Genomic DNA, 20,814 nt, shown 5'->3' on the forward strand with positions numbered 1-20,814 from the left:
TGACATTTCTTTAATCGATAACAATACAGACATGGAGTCTGAGCAAATAATACTTTTCCTAACACCGTTTTGCTCTATCCACTGTAAACTAAATGAAATGGCTAACATTTCCACTGTATAAACTGACAGATTATTAGATGTTCGACTTTCATGATATTTACTAAATTTCGGAATCCAGAAAGAAAATCCTGTTAAAGTTCCTGACTCTCGACCCGTCAGTATATACAGGGATGAATGATTGATGAGCGTCATTTAATCTTTCTTCCACAACATTAGCCCAGTTTCCCACACCTTTCCGTATTTTAATTACATTGTGAATATGAAAATCTATCACCACTTTTGGAAATAACCAAAACGGAGTAGGCGAATATAAAATTTTCTTAAGAACAACTATATCATTTAATTTAAAGGTTTACGCCAATCTACACGATTTCCAAACCATACTCTCACACTGTCCATTGAAACATTGCCCTCCTACTTTCATCTCTCCCTTAACCATATGCTCATCCTCGTTACTACCTTGTACACTAGCCCAATAATTTAATTTCAGCAACTTGAATCTTAGAGTCAATGGCATCTCTCCCATTTCCCCTTGTGAGGACACTATCGGTGTGGTTTTCATTGCTCCACAACAAATTCTTAAAGCCTGACTTTGAATAACTTCAATCTTCTTCAATAATGTTTTATTTGCGGAACTATATACAATACTACCGTAATCAATAACCAATCTGATCATTGCTATATATACCTGTTTTAAAGCCTTGGTACTAGCCCCCCAATCATTACCCCTTAAACACCTCATAATATTTATTACCTTTTTACATCTTTCAACTATGTTATTAATATTCTCCTTCCAAATCAACCTTTCATCAAATATAACACCCAAATATCTAAAACTATGAACTTGCTCCAAAGGTTCCCTATATAATTTAAGCTCAATCTTAACATTTCTTTTCTTTGTAAAGACCATACTTTTTGTTTTGTCCACCGAAAACTTAAATCTCCATTCAAAAGACCAATTCTCCACTTTTATTATTGCTTCCTAAATCATCTTCTGCAAGTATTGAATGTTCCTTCCCCTTTTCCATAATATTCCATCATCTGCAAACAATGCTTTCCCAACATCATATCCTATCTCTTCAAATGCATCAATGATCATAATAGAAAATAGAACAGGACTGATCACACTTCCTTGTGGCGTCCCACTGTCAACTCTGTAACCCTTTGACGATCTATCACCTATTTTTATCTGAATGTATCTATTAAACAAAAAGTCATTAATCCAATCATATGTTCTTCCCTCTATCCCCAACCTTTTTAACTTAATCAGCAAGCCCTCCTTCCACACCATGTCATATGCTTTCTCAATATCAAAATAAACTATAACTAAACTCTCTTTATTGTTTTGTGCTTTCCTAATGTCATTTTCCAAACTCACTATGGTGTCCATTGTTCCTCTACCAGTTCTAAACCCATTTTGATATTTCATTAACAAATTCCTACTTTCTAAATAATAATTTAACCTATTCGTAACCATTCTTTCCATTACTTTACCTATATGAGATGTTAAAGCTATCGGCCTATAGTTCTCCGGAATGCTTAAACCTTTCCCAGGTTTAATTATCGGAATTATCACTGCCTCTTTTCAATTTTTTTGGCAATTTTCCTTTTTCCCAGACTTTATTATATAACTCCAACAGCCTTCCCTTCATCTTATCCCCTAAATGTTTAAGCATCTCATAATTAATATCATCCTTACCAGATGACGTCACTTTAGTTCTCCCCATTGCTCACTCTAGTTCAAAAACTGTAAATGGAGCGTCAATTGTTGTCAGTCTCCGCCCACCATCATCTTCAACAATATTGGTCCTTCTGGTTTCTTCTCTTCTTCTCCATCTATCTTCCAACAAATTATCATCACTATTAATTTTTATAAAAGTTTTAGCCAACATTTCAGCTTTTTCTGCATTGCTAATAGCAACCTCTACACCTACCTTGAGAACTGTGTATTTTCCTTATCATACCCCAAACGTCACTTACAGACGTAGTTCTTCCTATTTTATCACAAAACCCTCTCCAGTTTTCCCTTTTCGCTCTCTTAACTACTCTTCTTGCTTCAGCCTGTAATCTTTTATATTTCAACAAACTGTCAAAATTATGAGACTTTCTCAAAACTTTCATACTTTTATTCCTCTCCTTAATTGCCTTTTCACATTGTTCATTCCACCATGGAACATTCTTCTTTTTCATGGTCCCTTTGCTTTTAGGAATAGTAACGTCCGCCGCTTCAATTATCACTCTCCTAAAAATTTGTTCCACCATGTCTATATCCTCTTCCGTATTAATCCTTCCATTCTCTTCTTCACACATAATTCTAAATTTATACCAATCAGCTTTTTAAATATCCAACGACCAACACTTTTTTCCAGATATACTTCCTTACTCCTATAAAGTTTTGTAAAATTTATATAATGATCACTCCCCAAATTACGTTCCCGAACTTCCCAATTACAGTTTCCCACTAATGCATTCTACACTATTGTTAGATCAATAGCCGAGGTTTTACCCGTAGTCACGTTCATCCTTGTCCCTCTACCATCATTTATACAAACTAAATTCATATCATCCATGAACTCTTCAATGATTTCCCCATTCTGATCCTCCTTAATTCCTCCCCACAAAGAACTATGAGAATTAAAATCCCCACACTTTACCACCTGATCATAATTCCCTTCCAGAATTAATTTAAGCTTATTAATGTCCAATTTTTTGCATGGATTATAATAATTGACTATATACAACTTCTTATTATTGACATACAATTCTATTCCTATATATTCTTTATCAGTTCCTATTTTAATTATTCTATAATTCAGATTAACATGAATAAAAGTGGCACAACCTCCTCCAATTCCATCTACCCTATCACATCTAATTATTGTGTATGGATATAATTTAAATTCAAATTTTTTATTTAACCAAGTTTCTTGAACACAAATAATATCTGGTTTCTCCAACAATTCATCAATATATATTTTAAATTATTGTCTGTTAGCAATCAAACTCCTAGCATTCCATTGTAAAATCCCAACCATTCACTATCCCAACCCCTCTTGACTGGAACTCGCACTAAGGTTGTGCCTGACCTCCTCCCAAGACAACTCAGTAACGTCCAGATGAAGAACAGCTGCTTTCACAATGATTTGTATCCTTTCCGTTTTTGATTTTGTTTCAATTGTTGCATTTAATACTCCGGCAATGAAAGTCACTAATTTCTTAACATCTATCCACACTTTCCCGACCTGTCCAGATCCGAGAGCTGAATCATGTGGCATCGTGTCATTCATTCTCACTGGAGCCTCTCCCACCAATTTAACTGCTTCTGCATAAGAAACTTTACTTTGAACTTTTGTACGTTGTATCCAAGTTTTCCTCCTCATCACCAGGCAACCCGCATAAGCTGTACTATGTGCCCCCCCCCCAGTTACAACACTTTGGTTTTGTTCTATTTCTGCATTCCTCAAAGCTATGATCTTCTCCACATCTTGGGCATCTCTTCCGTCCTTTACACACATTTGCCGTATGTCCAAATCTTTGACAGTTGAAGCATCTAATCGGCTTCGGAATGTACTCCCTCACTGTGTATGACATGCAGCCTAAAAACACTCTATATGGTAGAACGTCACCCTGAAATTCAATCAGCACTGAATCCTTTTCTTTCTCTGATCCATATCGAAATTCTGTAAATCTCTTAGCATCTTTCACTTTTGCTCCTTTTAAATTGGCTTTTATTTCCCCAACTGAAACATCCACCGGTATTCCCCAAATCACCTCTTTAGGTCCCATTCCACTCATCCCCACCTTACTCACACTGTTTACTTTATGTTTTCCCACCTCTCTTATTTTACAGGCCTTCTCTCTCTGATCTTCAGTTTTACAAACAATCAGCAAATTTCCATCTCTCAAAACTTGAGCCAGTTTTATGTCTCCAACTTGATTTTTTAAGATAGACATTAGCTTAACTGGGTTCACTGTGTTCACTCCATTTCCCTCACCGAACCTCAATATGATTTTGAACCCTCCTCCTTCTTCATCAGCACTTTCACTCGACACAACCCTTCTTTGTTTCCTAGTACTATCGTCAGCAGAGTTGTAACTCCTCGTTCCCTTCATCGACTCCCGCCGAAAACTCAACTCTAAATTACTGTCTTCGCTCTCACAGTCCCCCATGTCTCCCCACTCCTTCTCATTCACCAAACAGCCGCGCCTACCCGCCATTGATTTCTGTTCGACCAAGGTCCACCTGGCCGGTGGGAACGTTTCACTGCCACCTCCCGGCACGTTCCAAATCTGCCCAGCCCAGATTGTTGTTACTTTGTTGCCACTTCCTCAGATCGACAGTCCACTCCGAACTACAGCCTCGAGTCTGTGTCTGACTGCTGCTTAAATCCTCTGGCAAGGCTGTTGACAACTTTGCAGCAGCTGGGAGCTCTTAGCCACACCCACCTGCAGGACAGAAAAACTAAACTCCAACCAAAAACACAGGGATGTCAACCGCAAACAGAGATGCTCTTTTTGGGAAGACCAGAAGGCAGGGTGTTACAGTAGTCTATTCTACTGGTGATAAAAGCATGCATCAGTATCTCCGTATTGGCCCAAGAGAGAATGGGGCGGACTCTGGCAATGTTCTTTAGATGATAAAAACCTATTTTTGTAATATTTCTAAATGTGAGGAGTAAAAGACAGCTCAAAGTCAAAAATGACACCAGGGATTTCACTTTTTGAGAAGAATTCAAAGGCAGAGATTGTAGTTTTGGTAAAAGTTTCTCTCTCTGAGCCTCAGGACCGACAACTAAAACTTCAGTTTTGTCCTGGTTGAGCTGGAGAAAGTTTTCTGCCATCCAGGATTTGATGTCTAAGATGCAATTAAAAAGTTCATCCATTGGCTGTGTATTATCAGCATAACTGTGAAAGTTGACTCCACGTCTGTTGGTGACACCACCAAGAGGGAGCATATAGAGGTTAAAAAGCACTGGGCCCTGGGGCACACCATATGTGATGCCATGGACCCTAGAGGAACAGGTATCTAGACTTACCATAAAATTCCTGTCTGTGGGGTAGGATGGAACCATCTGTGGACAGCACCAGAGAGGCTGATCTGTTTTAAAAGAGTTAAAAGAATAGTGTGGTCTACTGTATCGAAGGCAGCACTTAGATCCAGCAGAACCAACACTGTCACCTTCTGTTTATCATAATTCAATCTAGAATCATTTAAATTCTTCTAAAGGGCCGTCTCGGTTCTGTGGTTCACCCTAAAACCAGACTGAAATTTCTCTAGGACATTATGAGTGTTTATAAAATTATTTAGTTGAGTTAAAACCAACTTTTCTAAAAATTTTGTTAAAAAATGGTAAATTGGATACTGGTCGATAATTGTTAAAATCATTGAAATCTAAACTGCTCTTCTTCAACAGGGGCCTCACCTCCGCCCCTTTAAAGGCAGCAGGAAACACCCCAAACTGAAGGGAGCTATTTGTAAAAGTAAAAAATTCATTTCTAAAAGATCCATAGAATTTAAGTAGTTCGACTTTCGACAATATACATTTAAAGTCACTAATGGAGGTCTGATTACTTAAATAATAAATGAAACAAACACATTTATTTATTTCTATTTAAATATTGTGTAGAAAACTCTGTTTTCTCCCTACAAGTCCATTCTGGACTTAAGGAAAGAAAATCATACATTTCTACAGAATGATGCACAGATCTGCATCAATAATATATATACACTAGTGTGATTATCAATAAAGTAAAAATATGATGCCAGTCTGGGGATTATTGTTTTACTACATCTGGGCCAGCTGAGATTGTGTCCCATAGACATAAAATAAATTATGTTGGTATGAAACTCACTCCAGTAGCTCAGAATACACGTTAGAGAATAATTCCTTGTTTATGTTTTTGTAAAATTAAAATTAAAAATCTTTGTCGACTAAAACCTTTTTGAATTTTAGTCGACTAAAACTGACTTAAACTAAAACTAAGATGCCCGCCAAAAGCAACACTGCTCCAGAAAGTTTCCACGAGGAGTCTGGACCCTGCATGAGGACTGAGTCAGATAGGAAGTGAGACGTGGTTCAGCGTTAAGGAAATTGAATGAAATTTATTTCATTTAGCAATCAGTTGTACAGTCTACTTTTGGGGAATCGTCTACACATTTGACTAAGGGGGTACGTGTGGTACAAGACAACGGCTCAGGGGTCCACTAGTCAGAAAAGGTTGGGAACCAATGATTTAGGAAACAGGACTCAGTAGTCTGGCTGAAATCCTCCACATTCTGTCCTTCATCCCATCTCTCCGCTATTTACGAATGCAAGCAGCTTGTTTTCACACACAACAGGGTTTCCACATGTTTTCTAGTTCGACCAGCAGTGCTTTCCAGAATAGAAACGAGTTTTAACATCTAAGTAGACACAGTAATTAACTGAGTTTCAACACAAGGCGTCACTCTGACTATTATGTTCTTGTAACAAATAACATGCTGCTTCCTCATATACAGGTAAGGATTCTGGACTGGCGCCTGTGCTGACTAAAGAGCAGGAAGCTTTAACATCTTATTAGATGTCTGGTGTAGAATAAGTGTTCGGTTACATTTGTCTTGCTTGTATAATTCTAATTATGTTGTGAGAAGGAGCTCTAGGTTTATCATCCATGTGTCCTGATGGAACTAAGAACCCAACATGATACTTCAGAACGAAAGCAGTGGAGGACCTGTTTGGAGACAAGACAGGTTGAGATTATTAATGTAGTTTTAATGCTCAAATGAATCCAGAGCAAACCAACTGACTACCTCAAAGCCTTTAAACAGGCTGACAGAAGTCACCTGTGATCTAACGTGTCCCTGTGTTATTAGCTTAGGCCTGGTTCACACAGTGCATTTTTTAAATCGTTGGTTAGTTGACAAACCATGAGAGACCCTACGAGGTTATAAAAAAATCACAGATATACAAATGTTGGTTCTACATTGTGTAATCTGCATTCCGACTTTCCACGGTTAGACGTGCAATCTCACCAGATCAAACATGACTTTGAAGTAAGCAAACATGGAGCTAGAGTCTGCTGCGTGCTTCAGTCACGTCAATTTTTGAATGGCTACACGTCACATTAAAAAAATTGCTCGTGCACTTGACCCTGTAAATCACACCAAGCCAATCCAACATGTTTAAAAGCCCACATTTGTGATTGCACTGGTCCCAGTTGCTTCTGAGCAGACCAGAAAGGTAGCTACAAATAAACTATATGGTCACTTTTGGAGTCTCAAACAGAAAATAATTAGTTTCCTGCACTCAGGAACTATTTCGTGGTTTAACTCTCCCCAACCCAACCCCTTAAAGCTGAGTGTCAAGCAGGGATGCAGTGGGTCCAAATGTTTTGCATCTTTGGTATGACCTGACCGGGAATCAAACCCCCAACCTCCTAGTTCCAGGGTGGACACTCTACCACTAGGCCACTGAGCTGGCAATAACAAAGGTACATGTATATACACATAGGCAGTAAGCTAGTATTTGTAGCCTTCAACCTCTAAAAACCACTAATAAACATTGAAAATCTTGGATTCCAGAACTATGTAGCTCACTGAAAGGAGGACACACATACTATGTAAATCTGGTATTGCACAGGTATTGAACACATACTAAGTATTGCTTTGGTGTTATTGTGTACCAGGATAATGCCAGTACCAGTTAAACTGAGGAGTTCTACACTCAAAGCAGAGGATGAGTGACTACGTTTACATGCAGCCAATATCCGGGTTATGATCGGGTTAAGGTCGATATTCTGGTTTCTGAGTTGATCATAATAACCCGTTTACAAGTATAAATAGAAAGTTACCCCTAACTTGCATAACCCGATTTAAATGCGGATGTTGGGGTAGCGTCAGGACGTATGGACTACGTCCAGACGCAATATGCATCATTTCCAGTTCTTCTTGTTCCGGTATCCGTGAAAACAACAACATGTTTCCCAGTTCGGAAGAGATAGCGACCGCGTTTGTTTGTGCTTTAGTTTCCTCGTCACTCCAAAAGTGTGGTGCTGTGCTGCGACTCGCCATGTTGCTCCCAACTTGTTGTTTACTTCCGGTGTTCTGGCGCATACAAGACGTCTCGCTACTCAAAAGACCAAGATTCCTCGCGAACAGAGCATGCGCAGAACACACTCTTTGATGGGGATATCCCGATATGCGTTTACACGACCAAACATTCGGGTTAGAAAAGGGTTACCCCAGGTGTAGTAACCGGGTTTTTAAAAACCCGGTTATAAGCATATCCGGGTTTTTGGCGGTGTTTACATGGACCTGCAGAACCGGGTTATTGTGAATATTCGGGTTTTAAAAGGGTTACTGGCTGCATGTAAACGCACTCAATGACCTACGGCAGCGTTCTGTTTTATCTGGGATGTCTCAGTCCGCCTCTGAAGCAGCTGTCCATGGTCTCCACGGTGGAATGCAGTGGGTGGGAGGGGATTTGTAAGATGGAGGTCATCTTCCCCAGCATCCTCCTTTACCCCTACTGAATCCAGTGGGGAGCTCAGAACCGAGCTAGCTTCTTCAGTCTCTTCCTGTCTCGGTCAGAGCTGCCTGCACCCCAACAGACCATCAGTGGATAACAGATCCAACCACAGAGTGATAAAAGGATTTTAGCAGCAGAATGAACTGAAGGACCTCAGCCTCCTCAGGAGTTGGAGGCGGCTTTGGTCCTTCTTACACAGCATCTGTGTTGTTGGACCAGTTCAGTTTGCTGCTTAGTAAAATATACTGATGAGTTTACTGACTAGCTTGTCTGTATTATTCTGTGTGATCTTCATATTTTCTTTATATTTATCCTATTAAAGACCACACAGCTCAGCAGGCTCACACACATTCACCAGCAGCCCCAATAATTCCAGTAACCTTTCTTATCTCCTCAGAGCTGCTCTCTATGCCGGCAGTAAAGAGATTTTCTGTGTCGTTTGCCAGGCATCCGACCAATGGTATGTCAGTCTCTATTCACGTATATTTCAACAATACTCTAGTTTGTCTTGCATGACCCTTTGGTGGGAAAATATTTTTGGTTTGAGGGATTTTGTCTTTGATTGCAGTAATGATGACATGAAATTGGCTCTGAGAGATTGTTTTTAACAACACGGCCTTGGTGTTTGCTCTACTTATTGTTTTCGGCCTTCACAATTAACACAGCTCCTTTGCCTGCACTCCCTGATCCTGCTGTTGGTCACAAGGTTTCCTTTTTGTGGATTTAATCTCCTTTCTTGGATATTTTTCAATATGCAGATAATCAGCGTTCAAACTCACCCCCACCTTTGTTTATTTTGAGCTTTTTTTTCATCAGCAGCTTTAGTTGTGACCAATAAATGTATTTTTCATTGTTCAACACCCTCACTGGTGAATGTCTTTATTTACCTAAGACACAAAGGGAAATGCGCATCAAAACTTTTTACTCTGAATTTGAGAAAAATCCTGAAAAGACAGACTCAGATGAGTTATGCAGAAGGAATGTGTGTGTGTGTGTGTGTGTGTGTGTGTGCGTGTGCGTGTGCGTGTGTGTGTGTGTGTATGATTAATAATTTGATCTCTGTTCTCATACTTTCTTTTCAACATTCCTGATATTAAGTAATGACTAAAAGACCTTGAGAGATCAATGGCTTTAATCCTTTGGCTTTGCTGCTATTGGCCCTTGCCAATTCAATAGAGGGCAAACCCCTTGTTCACATCAGATGCGGAAGCACGACGATGCACCGCGAAGCGCCATGGAAAGAAAAGAGCTTCTAATCGGCCACCTTCTTTACCTAAGGTCTCGGTCACATCAGCTGCAAAGGGTCCATGAAGTCTCGCACCGTGCAGCGATCGTTTTGGCATGTACTCTTAATTTTTTCGCGACCCGTGAGTGAGCCGCATCAATTCTGGCAGGAAGTCAAACCAAAACAGCAGAGGCAGACCAGTAAATTTAACAAAATAAAACAAAATTTTCTAATTAAAATGCCACGAATGATAAATGTGATCATTTTTGTGTATCTAAGTAGACTAGAGACAAACACACACACACACACACACACTCCTGCGAAGAAATAGTTTTCCATAATTTTAAATGCAGTTTTTACAGCAAAGGATGACTTTAATGAATGTGAATACAAACAAATATGTTTAATTCAAAGGTAAATATGCAATAGTGTTACAGATAGTGTACACTACCACAAACTCTAGTTTTTTACTTAACCATTTAGAAAGGAACTGGTGTACTAAACAGCAGCAGGATCAGCGCAGTTTCTGATATCAACAAGCACACACACAGCAAGAACACGGGGTGGAGTAAAGGGGTTTTAGAAAACAGGTGTGAGCGGAAGTGCTCGTCAAAAATTCTCGCCTGATGTGAACAGAGGAATAGCGGGCAGAGCGCAAACTTCATGAGCGATCCGCTTCGCGGCGCTTTCAAGTTGATGTGATCCTGGCGTCAGACTATTGCAACTCTTTTCACGTGTCACGTGCTTGTCTTCTGACCAACTCCTCCAAACATACCCACATCACCCCGCTTCTCCTCCAGCTTCATTGGCTGCCAGTCAACTTCAGGGTTCATTTCAAGATCCTGGTTCTGGTCTATAGGGCCTTACATGGACAAGCACCATCATACATTGGTGATCTTCTCAGTCCCTACACCCCCAGCAGGTCCCTGAGGTCCAGTGACCAAAACTTACTGGTTGTGCAGCGCACCAGGCTAAAGGTCAAAGGTGACAGATCCTGCGTGGCTGCCAGACTTACAAAGGTTTCCAGCTCCCTCTGAGCCTGAGATCAGTGGACTCCTTGAAAAGCAGCTGAAGCCTCACCGGTTCTGGCTTTGGTGGGACCTTCGTCACCAACCTCTCCTTATTCTGCTTTTTCTACCTATTCCACCTTTCCCAGTATCCACCGATTTCCCTCTTTCCTATTCATTTTCTCTGTCCCTTTCCTTACATTTGTTAATCACAGTTTAAACTTTTTGTAACATGTATTTAAATCACTTTAAAACAATCTTTTTGTGAAGCGCCTTGTGATTTTGTGATTTATTTTGAGAGGTGCTATTTAAAACATACAGGTGCTGGCCAGTAAATTAGAATATCATCAAAAGGTTGAAAATATTTCAGTAATTCCATTCAAAACGTGAAACTTGTACATTATATTCATGCAATGCACACAGACCAATGTATTTCCGATGTTTATTACGTTTAATTTTGATATTTATAGGTGACAACCAATGAAAACATCAAATCTGGTATCTCAGAAAATTAGAATATTCTAAAGGCCAATGAAAAAATGTTTGTTTCTCTAATGTTGGCCAACTGAAAAGAATGAACATGAAAAGAATGTGCATGTATAGCACTCAATACTTAGTCGGGGCTCCTTTTGCCTCAATAACTGCAGTAATGCGGCGTGGCATGGACTCGATCAGTCTGTGGCACTGCTCAGGTGTTATGAGAGCCCAGGTTGCTCTGATAGTCGTCTTCAGCTCCTCTGCATTGTTGGGTCTAGCGTATTGCATCCTCCGCTTCACAATACCCCATAGATTTTCTATGGGGTTAAGGTCAGGCGAGTTTGCTGGCCAATCAAGGACAGGGATACCATGGTCCTTGAACCAGGTGCTGGTGGTTTTGGCACTGTGTGCAGGTGCCAAGTCCTGTTGAAAGGTGAAGTCTGCATCCCCATAAAGTTGGTCAGCAGCAGGAAGCATGAAGTGCTCTAAAACTTCCTGGTAGACGGCTGCATTGACCCTGGACCTCAGGAAACAGAGTGGGCCAACACCGGCAGATGACATGGCACCCCACACCATCACTGACGGTGGAAACTTTACACTGGACCTCATGCAACGTGGATTCTGTGCTTCTCCGCTCTTCCTCCAGACTCTGGGTCCTTGATTTCCAAAGGAAATGCAGAACTTGCTTTCATCAGAAAACATAACTTTGGACCACTCAGCATCAGTCCAGTCCTTTTTGTCCTTGGCCCAGGCGAGACGCTTCTTGCGCTGTTTCTTGTTCAGGAGTGGCTTGACACACGGAATGCGACACCTGAATCCCATGTCTTTCATGAGTCTCCTCGTGGTGGTTCTTGAAGCGCTGACTCCAGCTGCAGTCCACTCTTTGTGGATCTCCCCCACATTTTTGAATGGGTTTGTCGTCACAATTCTCTGCAGGGTGCGGTTATCCCTAGAGCTTGTACACTTTTTTCTACCACATTTTTTCCGTCCCTTCGCCTGTCTGTTAATGTGCTTGGACACAGAGCTCTGCGAACAGCCAGCTTCTTTAGCAATCACCTTTTGTGTCTTGCCCTCCTTGTGCAAGGTGTCAATGATTGTCTTTTGGACAGTTGTTAAGTCAGAAGTCTTCCCCATGATTGTGGTGCCTTCAAAACAAGACTGAGGGACCTTTTAAAGGCCTTTGCAGGTGTTTTGAGTAAATCAGCTGATTAGAGTGGCAGCAGGTGTCTTCTATATTCAGCCTTTTCAGAATATTCTAATTTTTTGAGATACCAAATTTGGAGTTTTCATTAGTTGTCACTTATGAATATCAAATTTAAATGTAATGAACATTGGAAATACATTGGTCTGTGTGCATTGCATGAATATAATGTACAAGTTTCACGTTTTGAATGGAATTACTGAAATATTTTCAACCTTTTGATGATATTCTAATTTACTGGCCAGCACCTGTAATTTTCTTTCTTTCTTTAGTAATTCTGAAAAAAGTTACTTTATAATTTTGTTTAATATAAAAATCAATTAACAATCGAATCACTTTTTAAACATTCTTTGATTTTTGAAGCTGTGAATCACACTATTAATTAAATTGTGGCAAAATGTACAAGCATTCATTTGCAACTTCAAATGAGTTTTGAATATCAAAGGGCTTGTAAAATTTATGCTGAGTGATTTGTACAAGATGTCGATCCTCACTTTGAACAAGCATGAAAGCATGAAAATGATCATCAAATGTTTCTGTGAAAAGCGGTTTTGTTAACAAAAAACATTATTGTCAACTAAAAGTACATCACCTATCTGACAAAACACAGGCATTTCTTCTTGCATTGCACTACAAACGACAAGTCTTTCTCTGTATTTAATACCATCAACTTGAACCCAGATAGTTGAACAAACATTGTCTGACATTATTTGAAGCATTTCATTATTTGCCAAATCATCATCTGCAAGGGTAAATAACTTGAGAGGCCCGTTCTCATTTTGCTTTATGGTTATTGTTTCCCAATGATATGCTATTTGATGCTATCTGATGCAAGTGATTTAGTAATGTCTTTAAAAAATGTTTTCAGATTAGCATCAAACCTCATAGACCATATATGTAGCAATGGACCAATTTTCCTAATGACAGATGAAAAGTGAATCATAAAATGATGTTTAGGTATCAAGTTCCTCGGTGGATACAGTGACTTAAAGAGTAGTGCTTGACAATCAAATACTTCAAATATGTCGTCATACCCAAAGTCAGGATTGGAGAAAATACAATGTTCATTATTTCAAGAAATAACAGTAACATGTACCAATTTTGGTCTTCAGCAGGAATAACGTCTCCAAACAAAAGTGGAATATTTTTAACGAGGCACAATTTCTGAACTGAATTCAAACCTATACCATTACCAGCACTCTCAGATGTTTTTTTTTTTTATTCAGCCCTCCCTGGGCTTCCACCTTTCCCTGGTGGAGTGGCCCAATGATCCTAGGAGCTAAGTTGTCTGGGGCTTTATGCTTCTGGTAGGATCACCCAAATCAAACAGATCTTAAGTGAGGGATCAGACCCCCTATGATTAACAATATAAATGGAAACAGTGTTCCCTTGCCCGGATTCAGGTCACCGAGGCCCCCCTCTGGAGCCAGGCCTGGAGTTGCGGCACATTAACAAGCGCCTGGTGGATGGCTGTTACTCATGGAGCCCGGCTGGGCATAGCCCAAAAAGGAGACATGGGTCCCCCTTTCCATGAGCTCACCACTCATGGAAGGAGCCAAAGGGGTTGGGTGCATTGTGTGTTGGGTGGTAGCTGAAGGCAGGGACTTCCTGAACTTGGCATCCTGATCCTTGGCTACAAAAGCTAACTCTCGGTATGTGAAATGTCACCTGCCTGTTGGGGAAAGAGCCGAAGTTGGTGGGCCAGGTTGCAAGGTTCCTACTAGATATAGTTGGCTCCGGAACCACTTTTGACGAGAGAGGTTGGACTTTCTACCACGCTGGAGTCGCTCCAACTGAGAGGCGCCGAGCAGGGGTAGGCATACTTGTTGCCCCCCATCTTGGTGCCTGTACATTGGGGTTTACCCCAGTGAACGATAGGGTAGCCTCCCTCCGCATTTGTGTGGGGGGATAGTTCCTGACTGTGGTTTGTGCTTATGCACCAAACTGCAGCTCAGACTACCCACCTTTTTTGGAGTCCTTGGAGGGGGTGCTGGAGGGCTGGAGGGCAGGCTGTGGGGGGTACTCCATGAGTATGGGGTACCAGGCCCTTTGAAATGGGCTGTTAGGTCCCTGTATGACCGGTGTCAGAGCTTGGTCCGCATTGTCAGCAGTGAGTCGAGCTGGTTTCCAGTGAGAGTTGGACTAAGCCAAGGCTATCCTTTATCACTGATTCTGTTCATAACTTTTATGTACAGGATTTCTAGGCACAGCCAAGGTGTTGAGGGGATTTGCTTTGGGGCCTAATGATCAGGTCTCAGCATTTTGCAGATGATGTTTTCAGGTTGGCTTCATCAGACAGTGATCTCTATTTGCTGGAGCTGTTCGCAGCCGAGTGTGAAGCGGCTGGGATGAGAATCAGTTTTTGTAAATCCGAAACCATGGTCTTTAATCAGACAAGGGTAGAATGCCTTCTCCAGGTCAAGGACGAGGTCCTTTCTCAAGTAGAGAAGTTTAAGTATCACGTGGTCGTGTTCACGAGTGAGGGAAAATAGAGTGTGAAATCGATAGGTGGATTGGTGCTGCATCTGCAGTGATGCGGGCATTGTACCTGTCATGGTGAAGAGAGAGCTGAGCCAGAAGGCAACTCTCGATTTACTGTTCGATCCACGTTCCTACCCTCACCTATAGTCACGAGCTTTGGGACATGACCGACAGAACAAGATTGCAGATACAAGCGGCCAAAATGAGTTTTCTCCACAGGGTGGCTAGGCTCTCCCTTAGAGATAGGGTGAGAAGCTCGGTCATCCAGGAGGGCTTGGAGTAGACCCTCTGCTCCTGCGTGTCGAGAGCAGCCAGAAGAGCTGGCTCAGGCATCTGGTCAGGATGCCTCCTGGATGCCTTACTGGTAAGGTTTTCCAGGCACGTCCAACCGGGAGGAGACCCAAGGGAAGACCCAGGACACGGCTGGCCAGTGAACACCTTAGGATTGCCCCGGAGGAGCTGGCCCGAGTGGCTCGACCCTGCGACCCAACTCCAGATAAGCAACTGAAAATGGATGGATGGATGGATGAATAATGCTGGAGTGAAGCTGAATCTTACATTTAGTAAATAGCTGAGTGTTGCTCAAATAAAAATAAGTTTGATTGTACAAACATTGACATCACCTAGTTAGCAGGTATCTGTCCATCCTGGTTAGGGATAGGTACCGAATCAGGTACTTTTTAAGGCACTGACCAAATTCTATAGTACCAACTGAGTACCGATTCACTTCATATGAAACAGTGCCTTTTTTCTGTACCCATACGATGCGTCGTCAGTCACTGTGGGAGAGCTGTAAACAGAGAAGCAGCAAAGCAGAGAGGAAGCTTTCTCAAGTTTGGGTCCACTTCACTAAATGAGATGGGGAACTGGGTGATGATGAAACCAGCAACAACGAACTAAGTGAGGCATCATCATCTAAATATTCTCCGGTAGGTAAATAAAATGTTTAAGATAATGTTAGCTTGATATGTTAGCTTCCGTTCAGCCAAAGGTGTGTTCTCTTTCTCCTCAGAACTCCGAAATCCGACTGGAAGAAAGCAAACATGCTTTAAAGTTTGGCTTAAGTTCACTAAATGCGATGGGCTGTTGGGTGATGATGAAACCAGCGACAACGATCTGAGTATGAGGCACCTTAATCTGCCCCAGCAGCAAAAAAACATTTAAGATAATGTTAGCTTAGTTTATTTAGTTTTAGTTTACATACTAAAAGAAGCTAAAAACAAAGAAATTGTTGAGAAATTGTACACACGACCATACTTTCCAGGAAGGAGGGGCTCTACTACATCATGAACTATAAATGAAAATATTACAAGAAAGTGGTCAGACATTTAAAAGTTTGGAATGTCATTAATATTGATTTCCAATCAAAGCGTCAGCACCAAATCCAATGTTTGTCCTTTTTCATGAGAGGGGCCAGCAAACCACAGCTTCAAGTTGAAGGACTCTAAAACACTTAAAAAGTCCTTGACCAAAGGCTTACAATCACAGCATGATTGAATATTAAAATCCCCAAGAATTAACAGATGGTCAGACTTAAAGGTTGTTTATAGAACATTTTAATAAAAAGTTATATTTTCTTTATAAATAATACCTCCATGGGGCATTTAGAAGTGTGCAGAATGAATGTACAGTTTTTCCTGTAAAAACCTTATTTAAAAAAATAAATAATCAAAATGTTATTTTGTCGGGCATGACACTGGGTACATTTTTACATCTACCAGCCACTAGAGAGCACCACCGCTACAAAGTCCACTCGGCAAGAGGAGGCTGGGACTGTGTGAAATGTCGGACGTGACAAGTCAAGCAGCTGATTCTGAGCCCATCACATGTTTTCACGTTAAACTGTTGTAAAATAAACGTACCGTAAATCCTCTAATACAGGCCCGGGCCTGTATTTGACTCAAGCTCATCAAGCTCCAGGCCTTTATTGGAAGGAGGGCCAGTATTAGAGGCAGGCCTCTATTTCTATTTGAGCAAAATGAACTATGGTTCGCTGGAGTTTTTGACAATTAAAAGTGCGCCCACATTTTCAAAGTTAAACACATTTCTTTTAACAACGGTAGTTCCTGCTTCAGCCCTCTCCCCCCTCCCCCTGCTTCAGCCCTCTCCCCCCTCCCCCTGCGCAGCGGCCGCAAACTCACTGATGCGCCTGCAGCCTCTCGGAGTTCCTGCTGCTCTAAACATTAAAATAATTATTTCATTTTCTGTTCCTCACTTCTGATGACCTTCAATGGTGTCTGTTTGTTGCAACAGCAGGTACAAAAACTAACTTGTTTTTATTTGACTATTTTTCTGTCCTGTCTGTTTATTATCTTCCTGCATCTCCTCTCAATCCTAAAGAGAAACTGCTGCCTGGGTTCATATTCACCTCATGAGTTACCTTTGAACTGCAGTTCTAAAAGATCTACCGACCGCAAAAACAGCGGAGCGCTTGCTGTTTGGCGGTTGTATCAGTGATCAGTGCGTCGGAGGACAAGGTGATGCGCGCAGCGTCCCGCTCCACAGCATGCAGCGAAACACATCAGGCGCAAATAAAAGACAGAAAAAATTAAAGGAAATGAACTGACATGAACGATCGCGTGTTAAATTAGTTTTTGAGGTGGCGACACCTGATTGTTACTGTGGCCGTGCTCAGGAGGCAGATCTACCGACCGCGAAAACAGCTGAGCGCTCCCTGCTGTGATCTGTGCGTCGGAGGACAAGTTGATGCGCCCCGCTCCACAGCAGCGATACACATCAGGCGCAAATAAAAGACAGAAAACATTAAAAATTAACCGACATGAACGATCGCGTGTCAGTACCTACGGTCTGGCACTTGAGTTTTACCCCCAAAAAGAGAATGTGATCATACGATAATTCAATAGGGAGCGTGGTTTCACAGACGCGGAAGTGAGAGCGTCGGTGAAACGCCGGCTGATCTAGGAAACCCCCGAGCGTTCGAGCGTCAACGAAGTGACACGGAAATGCCGGGCTTTCCAGAAGTAAGTAAGATAACTTACTATGAGCTGATAGTTCGTTGGATTGATCGGTAGGTTGGAAACTCTGATCGTTGATCTGAAGAAACGATGACTGAGTGGTGAGCTGGAAAGGCAACTTCCGTTTATAGCCGCGGTTTGTGACGTAGGTGCGACGTGAAGGGAATCCCCGCGAGGGGCATGCTGGGAGTCCCTACTTCGCGGATTTTCACCTATCGCAGCCAGGTCTGGAACGCATCTACCGCGATAAACGAGGGATTACTGTAGTTCATACACACCCTACTGCTGCTCTCCAGAGTGTTCTGCAGCATAATCAGCACGTTCTCTTTGAACTTGATAGTGTAATGACCTGGCTGGGGTTGTAAGCCAGGTGCATTCTGGGTATTGTGTTATATGTGTTTCCTATCGTTCTGCTAGTTCCTATGTGCTGATTTGCGTGTTGTGTGAGTGTTATGTAAGCCACAGGGAAGGTGATGTGTGTTCTGTGGAGTGGGTTGAATTAGCATGGTTAACTGACACCGTGACTCTGTGTGGTAGGAGCGTGATAGAGGATCGTGTCTGTAGCGTTACAAAGCGTTGAAGAAAAGGCCTAATAAAGGTCTGCGTGAACCTCTACTGCCTCCTGCTGGTTGATTTGGGAACTATAACCCTGCCGCTGGGTCGCTCGTACTTGCTTGTTACCACATGCCATCCGGCCACAATAAGAGACCGGCCATTATTTACCTCCGCTGACTCAGACACCGGCCAGAATTGGAGACCCGGCCTTTAATTGAATACCGGCCTGTATTAGAGGATTTACGGTATTAGTAGAAATTGGTCCTCACCCTGTACGATTCGTCACTGGACATAATGCTGGCTGGTCACTTAACATATCAGCAGTGAACCAACACCCAGACAGCTGGAAAATGAGTTCTGTTGTTGCAATACCGCTTCTTAACACTGGAGTTCACCAGAGTGTCCGTGGTCCATATTCAACCTCTTGTCATGGTCTGTGTCTGCGTCTCCCCTCATGTGTCTTCCTGTGTTCTCCATCCCTCTCTAGGTTCTCCTTTTGTGTCTCCTAGCGCCCTTATGTGCCCTTGTCTGCATCTTCCTCATGTGTCTCCTTGTGTCCCTCATTTGTCCCCAGATCTTCAGCCCTCTAGGTTGCCCTCCTCAAGTATCCCCCTCCCAGGTCCAGTGCTCCCGTGGTCCCCTTTAGTCACGCCCCTGTAGTTTTCCTTTCTGTAGTGTTTTCCTTTAGTTTCAGCTCCCCCCTTAGAATATTATGTTTGCTGATCTTCTGGTCATAAGGTTTTACTCTTAGGTCATTGTCCTTTAGTTTCAGCTGTTCATGTTTTTAGTCTCTTTAGTGTGTTTTTCCCACCGGTGTTTGTGGTTCCCCCCCCCCCCCCCCCCCCCTTAGAATATTAGTTATGCTTGCTGCTCTTCTTGTCTTTAGGTTTTACTCTTAGGTCATGTTAGTTTCCTCCCTGATTAGTTAATTGAGTTCACCTGGTCTCTCTCTCCTCACACACCTGCAGCTCATCTCCCTCTCATCCTCCCCAGTGTATAAAACCCTGTCTGTGTCTCAATAATTGGTCGGTCCATTGTTTGTTGTCAGCGTTTTCTCGTTCCCTCTCGTCTCAAGGTTTTGATATCTCCAGGTCTGCTCTTAAAGGAGCTCTTAGTCTCTAGGTCTCAAGGATTTTACTTATTTGGATTTTGGATTTATGTTTTTGGCTTTCTATCCTTTTTGGATTTTGAGTTTTGGGTCTCCAGGATCTTAGGACATTGGTTTTTGGCTTCCTGCCCATTTGGATTATTGTTGTTCCCATCAAAATAAAGGGATTTTACTTTATAAATCGCTCCCGCCTCGTGTCATCTGGTTCTCTGCATTTTGGGTCCAAACCTCCTCCTAGCTCACATCGTGACACCTCTAAGAGCAATTCCAGCCATAAAATCTGAAAACTTACTGATAAAATCCTTATCAAATTTGGGAGAATGATAAATCCGTGCACACAGCACTGGAGAACTCAGCTATATATCCAGCAGCTGCCGTTCAAACTGATAGGATTTAGTGATTGGAATTTGGTGACTGTGTTTTAGAATTAAAAACATTTGCAAGGCCTCCATCTCTACCAAAGGATCAAGGGAGACTGGAGAAAGAATACCCAGGTGGGAGAAGTTCTGAAAAACCAGCTGACTTACCACGAATCAATGTCTGTCAGAAACAGCATGTGCAACTGCCGAGACTTAAATTAGTTCACTCAAGACTCATATAATGTTTAAAATTACACGCACTTGCCACTTTATTCATCACCTTACTAGTACTGGGTTGAACCCCTTTCGCTTTCAGAAATGCCTTAATCTTAATATTTAAAAGTACTGTAAACATTTGTCAGAGGTCTTGGTCCATACTGACATGATAGCATCACACAGTTGCTGGAGATTGGCCGGCTGCACATCCAAAATGCAAATCTCCTGTTCCACCACATCCCAAACGTGCTTCATTGGACTGAGATCTGGTGACTGTGAGGGCCATTTGAGTACAGTGAACTCATGAGTTGTCATGTTCAAGAAACCAGTTTGAAGAGAAACCAGTCTGAGATCATTTGAGCTTCATGACATGGTGCATTATCCTCCCGGAAGTGGCCATCAGAAAATGGGTACGTGGTGGTCACGAAGGGATGCATGTAGTCAGCAACAATACACAGATAGGCTGTGGCTTTGTAACGAATATCAGTTAGTACTAAGGGACCCAAAGTGTGCCAAGAAAATGTCCCCCAAACCATTACATCACCACCAGCAGCCTGAGCCTTTGATACAAGGCAGGATGGATTTATACTTTCATGTTGTTTGCGCCAATTTCTCACTCTACCATATAAATGTCACAGCAGAA

At 41.9% G+C, this 20,814-nt stretch overlaps 1 protein-coding gene across 2 annotated transcripts in view; it reads left to right on the forward strand.

Annotated features, from left to right (window-relative positions):
* The window catches only part of LOC107380822 (inositol hexakisphosphate and diphosphoinositol-pentakisphosphate kinase 1), a 167,003-nt gene that overhangs the window by 138,632 nt on the left and 7,557 nt on the right, over positions 1-20,814 (forward strand). For both annotated transcript variants that reach the window (XM_070544139.1, XM_054743095.2), the window contains one exon: positions 8,965-9,027. In XM_070544139.1, the coding sequence (XP_070400240.1) occupies positions 8,965-9,027 (63 nt within the window). The remainder of the gene's footprint in view (positions 1-8,964; positions 9,028-20,814) is intronic.

The sequence above is a fragment of the Nothobranchius furzeri genome, chromosome 14 (genome assembly GCF_043380555.1).
Source record: "Nothobranchius furzeri strain GRZ-AD chromosome 14, NfurGRZ-RIMD1, whole genome shotgun sequence".
Taxonomy (NCBI): Eukaryota; Metazoa; Chordata; class Actinopteri; order Cyprinodontiformes; family Nothobranchiidae; genus Nothobranchius; species Nothobranchius furzeri.